The following is a 9,144-nucleotide window of genomic DNA, read 5'->3' on the forward strand; positions in this document are numbered from 1 at the left end:
AAAAAATAAATACACTTTTTTTTAAACTATGGAACAACAATTATGCCGCATTAAAGTATGTTTTCTGGTTCATAACATCGCCGCAGTAATTTCCCACTTGTTTCTTCTGACCTTACGTTGAGGTAGAGCCCGCGTCTGTGACGTCACATCTCCGCTGGAACTCAAGGGGTGAAACGTTCAAAAATAGACGCGAGTCGCGTAAACAGCGCCCGATGCGCAGAGAAATGACAAACGATTACATCGTTTTTATTACTTCGGGGCCCATTTCAAGCGTCATCTGCCGCACGCAAACCCCCCGCCGCGACTTTGTATGTCAGCTGCGCTGCTGTTGCCTAGCAACCATAAACAATATGTCACGTGTAGCCGTGACAGATTCTACGGAAGCCCCGTTGGTCCAAAGAAAAAGGCGCCACAGGTGGATTCAGAAGCACTGTACTAATTTAGTGCAGGTTGTTTAATATGTGTGTTCTGCTGAATCACATGTATGCACACAAATGCAAAGAGTACATGTAAAGCGAAAAAAAAAAGGGCCACAGTGAAGAAATCTTCCTAAACAAGAAAAGACAAAAATTATTCTGCTAAAAGCTCAATAATAAAATATGACTTGTCCATATATATATTGGCAGAGTAAAACAGTCTTCCTAACACACAAATAATAAAATACAATAAAAATTGTCATCAGGTGCAACAATGGCTGCATGGAACAAAAAGGAAAAGGCTCACATTTCAACCTTTGACTCAGTGACTCAAATAGTTACACACACATAGATGCATACATACATATTTACATTAAAATTCATACATTAAAAAAAAGCAGCTCATACAAAAAGATCAGGCTCTGCAAAAAAAATTAAAAATTGAACATATATAAAACTGTAAATATAAGTGCCATTACTGTACCAAAAATAAGTCACTAAGTGCATTAAGTTTATACATTTTGTATGACGTTTTGTATAGCGTTTACACCCCACTTAAACCCAAATGTGCATTACAAAGTAAGTGAGAATATATTGGTACAAAATAAAACAAAACAATATATATCTACACATTAATAAAGGGTAACAGTTGTAGTTGTTATTATCTGAGGGAGGTGATCTAAAGCCACTGCTTCCTCGAGGTGGCTTTGCTCCTGTTGGTCAGGCTCCTCCTCCCGGCCGCAGCCTGTTCCTCCCACTCGTAGCAGTGGTTGACCCGCGTGCAGCTCAGGGGGCAGGGCAGTTCGTCCTGCGCCTCTGTGTAGTACTCCAACAGGGAGGCCATGGAATCAAACTCAGTCTTGCATTTCTAGCACAAAAGAGAAACAGAATGAGGGGGAAAAAAAATAACAATAATGATTATAAAAAAAAAAATCAGGTCCTTTCACATATACGAGCAATTTGCCATGGGGAGGTTTGGTGTGTTTCTCAACAGGGTTTAAGGATTGAAAGAGAATAAAGAATACAAATCATAATAAAAGAGTGAAAATAAAAAATAAAACAAGAATTGACAAAAAAAAAAAAAACAGAAAACACACACACACACACACACACACACACACACACACACAGTTTGTATTGAAAGTAAAACTATATCATATCCAGTCTAATACTTCATAAAGTACTACTGTATAGTACTACAGTACTAGGCTGCTCTACTGCAATCTGAGCCATTTGAAGCTTTGTGACATGCCAGGACTCTGTGAGGTGAGTACTGGAGGTAAGTTAATGTAAGTTTAATTTTGAAGGATTTAAATGTATATTTAATACAACACAGACAATTAATTGTTTAATTTAATTACAGAACCCAGAATGGCGATTGTGGCGCGAGCACCTGATTGGGTCTAACAAGCAACAGGCGTACAACCACCCTGGTCCTGGGCCCAATTACCTAGGCCCAAGACAGGTGTGGCTGCTTAAACCACACCACCATCCATCCATCCATCCATCCATCCATCCATCCATATATGGCAGCAAGTAAACAGTCAGTTGTTGTTGTTTATGTGTTGAAAGCAGGAAAGGCGTAAGGATCTGAGTGACTTTGACAAGGACGAAATTGTGATGACTAGACGACCGGGTCAGAGCATCTCCAAAACGTCAGGTCTTGTGGGGTGTTCCCGGTATGCGGTGGTTTGTACCTACCACAAGTGGTCCAAGGAAGGAACGGACTTTGTTGGTAACCGGTCAAAATGTTTATATTCAAACAGCGCTACACTGGAACAACCGGCCTGAGATGATAAGGCTAGATAGAGTCTATAACATACAGTATTTTAAATTACCTCTTAAAACCCATTTCGATAGGCTCTGGGATACTGTGCTTTTATCCCTTTTTATATTATTTTACTATCATGTAATACTTTTGTTTTTAAATTGTATTCATTTTACTTAACTTTACTGCAATTCCTGTTTTAAACCATTTTATTCCCAAATGTATTACCCCTTAAATTCCTCCATTTTCTATTGTGTTTTTACTGTTTGTCTGAGAAATTTGTAAACTTTTGTTCATTAAAAAAGTTTTAATTGAATAGTTTGATTTTAATCATTATATAGTAACTTGCCTCCAGGTGGAACTTCCCTTTGCGGGTGTTTTCTATGAGGTGGGTGACCAGACCAGAGGATAAGCGCAGGGTAAGCGAGCCGCACTTGGGTTTTTTGGGATGAGGGCAGAGGAGGTAGGACCCCAGGACGTCTTCTGCCAGGAGGGACGAGCTGCTGTCACTGCAACACCAAACATGAGAGCATGACCTGAGGGTTCATTGGAAGACAGTGGGCCCTCTACATCCCTTAAATTGGTAATCTGCGAGATTATTTGGCTAAAAAGTACCATAATAAATCCTTTATTTAGCTGAAACTTTTGAGGAAACAGCCATTCAATGTATTTGTGTTATGCATGTGCTGCTCTATAGGTCGTTTCCGTTGCATGTGGTGGGGTCCGCCACACGCAAAAAGTGAAGGGCAGCAGCAAGGAATTTCATAAGGCACAGCACTACTGGCACTTTCATATTTTGATTTGAAATAACAGACATTCATGTCACATAAAAAGCGAAACAGTCTGAAAAATACATTTGAAATAAAATTGAATAAAAAGTTTAGTGGAAATAAAATGAGGAATAACAATTGCCAAATATATACACGAATAGCTGAAAAATACAAGACAGAAATAGTCAAATAAATACAGATATACACTCACGGTGCGATGCCAGCCCAGGACCACACCGCCTGAGCCAACGCTTCTTCTGTTTCCACCAAATTGGGAGGGCGGGCTCTCCTCGCTGAAGAGTCCTGCTCCTTTCCTGCTCATCACACAAACAACATAAATCCGTTGCGGCTGGACCGTTTTGTTTTGCGGCCCAGTTGAATGATTGTAATACAACTCACTAGAGAGTAGTGAAAAGAAAATCACCGTGGTAACCAATGATCAGTGACGTGTTCAAAGTGACAAGACCGGTGGTGAACCCAGAACCCACAAAACACAATGTGCTCCCGTTAGACCTCCGCTTGACATCCGTGTTGTGAATAAACAAGCGTGCGAACTCCGAAAAAAGGCTTCTTCTGAACGACCCGGGACAGGGGCTCCGCAGATCCATTTCCCGGATGATTTGACACCGCGACACCTCCGAGGCCGGTGAGCGAGACCCCGTCACCCGACGCCGGCGGTCCACCTTACCTAATCAGCTCTTTGACTCTGGAAAGTGCTCCCTGAGCCCGTGGCCCACCTTGTGCCGAGCCGAGCCGCTCCTGCACTTTGCGCTGCTTGAGCGGGGTGAAGGTGAAGGAGCGGTACGCCCCGGAGCGCAGCACTTTGTTGCGGATGGCTTTCTTCCGCACCAGCGAGGAGGACGAGGCGAAGGCGTCTTCCTGGCCGCCCGGCTGCTCCTCGGACGACTTCGAGCTCGTCTGCAGGCGGTGAAAATCAAGTGAGAAAACGTAGTCGTCCTGGCTACCTAACCGGCAAGCGTCCTTCAATTTCTAAAATACATTTATAGAAATCCCTCTCGCCGACAGAAATGTTTTTTCAACCTCTGCTGGTTTAATAAAGAATGAAATTAGCTCTCGTGTTGCAAGATCAAAACAGCAAGAATTCATCTAATTCGTCAGTTCCAGACAGAATAGCAGTTTGGGCAGAACAAGTTTCACTCTGAAAGTGAGAGGACTATTCGTCGTGATGAAAAGTTTGACTTTTTTTTTTTTTCTGAGATTCGGTTCTTGTCCTTAAGTTAAAAAAATAAAAATAAATAAAAATAAAAGTTCAGTTTTCAGACTCCTCGCTCGTTCGGTTCAATTGGTGCAACGTTGAGCGGGGTAGAGAGAGTCAGAACAGTTTTTTTTTTGTTTTTTTTTTCCCTTCGGGTTGAGAATGTAATTTTCCCATGCATCATTTTGAATTGTGTATTTTGGTGGAATGCAAAGAGTAGGGTTGCCATGGGAATCGGTGTTTCACAGTGTTTGGGCGTAGACGATTACATTACTTGCCCTCCTTACAGTATTTACATTACTAGGTTGATTTGCACGTATCAGCGCCAATGTTCATCAAATCCAAAAAATAATAATAATCTAATTTGGAAAATACGAAGCCTGTCATCAATATTTAGTCGGATGCTACAAAAGCCAAAGCGTCACGGCACAGTCTGCTTGTTTAAGGACGGCTATAAGAGACCTTAGATCAGGTATAGATCGGGACCTGTCTCCCTCCATCCGTAATTAGCGCCCGTGCGTGACGGGGACACCCGGCGCGTTGGAAAATGTCCGTTGAAGTCATGAGTTTATCAACCGGTGGGAAAGATCCCTCACCGTGGCAACGCCAGCAAAGACTAAATCAATCATGTTCAATGAACTACAATCCTCAGTAATCATATTCAGTTTGTGAGTCGCTCGCCCGTTCTTTTGCCTTGAGTGACTCCTGACACACAACTGATTTAAAAGGGTCGTTGGCTATCGCCGAATCGTCCGCGAGTCAGTGAAAACAACGGATGTATCATTTCAATGAACCAGGGATCGGTATCGACGTGCGTCCAGACTAACGACGCCTGCCAGTAGTGTTAAATACGGGATATCAAAGTCCACGACCTTGGCCCCTGGAAACAGCCCTCGGAAGGGGGCCCTCCGGAAGGACACCAGGGCGCTGACGCTGAGCGGGAAGCCGTGGTTGAGCAGCGAGGGGTTGCGTCGGGGGAGGGGCCCGACCGACTCCTCCTGCGCCTCCTCCGGGTGTTTCTCCAGGTAGGAGAGCTGGAAGCAGCGGCACAGCAGCAGGTTCAGGAACTGGGCCTGGGGGGGGGGGGGGGGGGGGGCGAGAGAAGGCCCACCGCAGGAACCAAAATGAACGAAACGGATCAACGATTGAAGCGCTCCGCAGATCCAGCTCACCAAAGAGTCGCGGTATCATGAGGCGGCGCTGTCGGTCTCCGAGAGAATTCATTACTTTACACTCGATCGGGGGGAGGAACGGAATAAAGACCACTGCAGGCCAAGTGACTCAGTGGTTCTGTCTGGATTCTGCTTCTCCATCTGCTAGGGCCACGTTACATGATTTTCAATGCAGACTTGGCCACGATTTGAGATCAGGCTGAGTCCGGGTGGTCCAGGGTGGTACAGGGTGGTCCGGGGTGGTACAGGGTGGACGCAATACAGGATCGTGGCAGTCCTAGATATGCGTGTGCGAGTGAAAGACTCAAATCAGTCCCTATACGATCCCAAACGTGCACGTCAAAGCCGCAAATCGCAACGGCAATTTTTCAACAGCCAATGAGATTGTGCGCCTGCACAAAGGAACAAGCCAAAGAAGGGCGGCAAGTGGGCGAGTGTGGACTTCTGAAATGGAGGAGCGACTTGTGTATAATGTCAGCGCTGCACGTTCGCTGCAGAAGAACCACAGCGGCGGGCCGTACGGCATCCATGCCGGAGCGCCACGAAACTCTGCTCTGTCGCTTCTGTTTTTAGATTCGTGCTCCTCAAAAGACGGAAGTTGTTATGTGTGTGCGCAGAAGAGACTGAAAATCTGCAAATTTCAGGTGTTCAATGTGCGCTGCTCGATCTTTTCATTGTCGGTCACGACAAAAATCACGTAACGTGGATGAGGCTTTCACGTGGCTGTTTGCTTTTATTCTTGTACAGGTTGTGTGTCCCCTGGGGGCCAGTGTCACATTTAGTGAACCGCGTGTACAGAAAACACAGCAGACAAACATTGTTTTTCTTGTTTTCGCCCCAAATTTTAGACCCCAAAAATATGGACGTGCAAATAAAAATCCACATTCGAAACCTCATCCGCAGGTCGCGCTTCTATCTGCAACAGGAGGTTGGACAACTCAACCGAATCGGCTTGTTTGACACGCAGGGCCGCGGAGTTGAGATTTGGGAGGTGTGCGCCGCAGGGACGTTACATGTACCTACGCAGAAGCATAATCCCGGTTTAAGACACATCGTCCTGGAAAAAGGAAAATAAAAGGCAAAAAACGAAAAAGACGCCACACGTTCAACCGCCGCAGCTCCTACTTTCTAACACCCAGCGCTTTGTGCTTTGGCCCAAAAATCCTCCCTGACTGCGAATGGCTTAAGATTATTTGCAAATTCCTCCTTCAGCGGCTCAGGGGGTGGAGTTTTTGGGTAATCGGGGGATTGCTGTTTTAATCCCCATGTACTTGAGCAAGACACTGAAACCCCCGAAAAACTGCAGGTTGCCCCCTTGCACGGCCGCCTCCGCACATCGGTGAGTGAATGGGTCGATGTGGGGTAAAACTGCCGGGAGGCTTCCTTGTTCCTGTAAACTTACTTGACTATTCTGATATTATCAGCATTTAGCATTTATTTCAAGAATACAACTTTAGGTGCGCGTGCCATTGTAGAGATAGAGAGAGACGCCGATCTTACAGCTCTGGCGTGCCGGGCCTTGAAGAGGTGGCAGTACAGCTGGGCGTCGGGGCTCCCCGGGTTGTGGGAGACGAAGGCGAACTGGGCGTCTGAGGGCCGGGCGGTGGAGAGAGAGACTCGCCGCAGGGCGTGAGCCATCAGGAGGGTCTGCGGACAAGAAGAAAGCCCAAAAACGCATTTCCCACTTTGTGACCGCTTTCACTTCCCCGCTGACGGGGACCCGTCAAGACCAAAGCGGCCGTCTCACCGTCTCGTCTTCGTTGTACATTTTCACACCCTTGACCGAGAATTTCAGGGACACGGGCCTCCTCCTCTTGTATGCCTTATTGTAGACGACGACAACAACAACAACAACGTCGTCACCGTTAAGAAATTGTTTCCGCTTTCTTTCAACCCCCGACGTTCCCCAGGACTTCCTACCAAGAGGGATTTGAGCTGCCCGTGCAGCTGCTCGATCTGATCGTCCAAACAGCTGTCGTCCACAGGAAATGAGCCCACGTACTTGTCAACAGAGCAGAATAAACAAAAATAAAAACGCGGGGTGTACGGCGGCCACTGCGAAAAACACAGCGGCACCAATGCCTGTTGCGATCGATGTCATTCAAAATGTAGGTTCTGTAGGTTTACCTCTGCCGATCGCGTCACTGTCCCGTCTTCCCTGACCGGTGCTTCACCCATGGTGCCGAAAACTGCGGCCAGGAAACATCAGCACTGGAAAGCAAAGGTCATGTTTGCTGACATCAACGTTTGATGTTTACAGTATATTAAAGGCGCAGTGCTGTAGGGTTTTAGCGGCGGCGCAACACGGCGGCCTCCGTGGAAGAGACGGTGGCCGCGAAAAAGGCGCAAGCGGCCCTCTCGAGAGCCGGGCGTTCGGTTTGCCCGTTCCGGGCTACCGTAGAAGAAACATGGCGGCGCAAGATGGCGGCGTCCGTGAAGCGCACCCGCTCCCTATGTAGATAAGAGGTCTCATTCTAAGGTAATGAAAACACGATTCCTACTTTCCCAGAATTATACACAAATTAAAAGATACTGATGAGTATTATATTCCATTTCTTTAAATAACTGTAAAAAAATATATATATTTTTCATCACTATTCAAGTACAAGTTATATTATAATATACTGAATAGTCTGATTAGTATTAAGGACTTATTGAGTGTCGTTTTTTTATTTTTTTTAAAAGATACAATTATTTTTGTCAGACATTAAAGAAGAAAAAGTAAAAATAAGGCTGGAGCCGGATGGAGCTGCAACCACTCGGGATTTAATGACGTGACGCTTTCCACCGTCGGGCCGGTTGAAGTCACATCATCGGGGCGAATCTTTCCACCACTAATCAAGCGAGACATTGATTATTCCTATTATTTGGGATATAACTGAGTGCAAATAACAACTGGGTGGGTCAGGGCTCGCTAACCCGGCCTCCTCCTACAGTGGTTTTCTGAACCAGTGAATGGATTGTTGTGTATTTTTTGTCAAAGTTTAAACCAAACAAAAGTTTAAAGTTATTTATATTATAAAGTCTTTTTTTTTTTCCTTCTACCCACCACAGAAGATTTTTAAGTTAAGTTTTTTTTTTGGGGTTTTTTTTTTTTTTAGGGCGGGGGAACGACCCCGAAGGTCGGCGTCGGGGACTCACGCGTGGACCCGAAAGCTCCGTCTCCTTCCGACGTTACACAGCTGAAGGGAAACGCAGAAGACGCAACGCGCTCCAATGGCGCCGAGGAGCTGAGACTCACCTCCCTCACCGCGCCCGGCAGAACAGCTCCGACCTCTCCCCGAAAAAAAAAACCGAGACAGAGACACACACACACACACACACACAAGCAGAGATTTGTCAGACGCCGACGCTAGTCCGAGCTCACCTGGCGGGGAACGCCCCACCCCGCACAGGTATGAGGGGGCGTGGCCTCGTCCTTCTAATTGCCAGTCCTCTCATTCTCCGACCAGTGGTGAGGTCAACAGATCTACTCTGGTGAAAGTCAAAGTACCACATTAGTAGCAACTGTTATATAATAATAATAATAATAATAATATTAATAAATTCTTATAATTAATAGTGCTTTCTCTAAAATGTTTTTTCTCAAGCGCTACTGATCTACGGCATCATGCAGATCTTTATTACGATTTACAATAAAATAAAATAAAATAAAATAGCATAGGTCAGGGGTCTCAAACTACAGGCCTGGGGGCCACAGCCGGCCCACGACACTTTAATTTGGCCCCGCTACGTGGTGATATACTGGTAAAACTGTCCCGCAAAGAATTTTTTCAACGATTTTTAAAAAAAACCCTCTTAA

The 9,144-nt window shown here is 45.7% G+C and overlaps 1 protein-coding gene across 1 annotated transcript; it reads right to left on the reverse strand.

The window, feature by feature from the left end:
* Window positions 1-420: 420 nt before the first annotated feature.
* On the reverse strand, window positions 421-8,577 carry sh2d5 (SH2 domain containing 5). The gene is made up of 10 exons (XM_080001406.1): window positions 8,484-8,577; window positions 7,470-7,553; window positions 7,263-7,343; window positions 7,090-7,164; window positions 6,843-6,989; window positions 5,043-5,243; window positions 3,692-3,872; window positions 3,166-3,268; window positions 2,534-2,693; window positions 421-1,284 (listed from the first exon to the last, which is right to left on the reverse strand). The coding sequence occupies exons 2-10, from the start codon at window positions 7,518-7,520 to the stop codon at window positions 1,096-1,098; spliced, it is 1,188 nt and encodes a 395-aa protein (XP_079857532.1). The 5' UTR covers window positions 7,521-7,553; window positions 8,484-8,577; the 3' UTR covers window positions 421-1,095.
* Window positions 8,578-9,144: the final 567 nt, after the last annotated feature.

The sequence above is a fragment of the Zeus faber genome (genome assembly GCF_960531495.2).
Source record: "Zeus faber genome assembly, chromosome: 5".
NCBI classification, from domain to species: Eukaryota; Metazoa; Chordata; class Actinopteri; order Zeiformes; family Zeidae; genus Zeus; species Zeus faber.

What these genes read in the sequence shown, in the direction of transcription:
- sh2d5 (XM_080001406.1), bottom strand. Translation starts at nt 7,520, where the DNA reads ATGGGTGAAGCACCGGTCAGGGAAGACGGGACAGTGACGCGATCGGCA. An exon ending in CAGTGACGCGATCGGCAGAG is followed by an intron (nt 7,344 to 7,469) that starts GTAAACCTACAG and finishes TCTGTTGACAAG; the next exon opens with TACGTGGGCTCATTTCCTGT. An exon ending in AGGCCCGGCACGCCAGAGCT is followed by an intron (nt 5,244 to 6,842) that starts GTAAGATCGGCG and finishes CCCCCCCCCCAG; the next exon opens with GCCCAGTTCCTGAACCTGCT.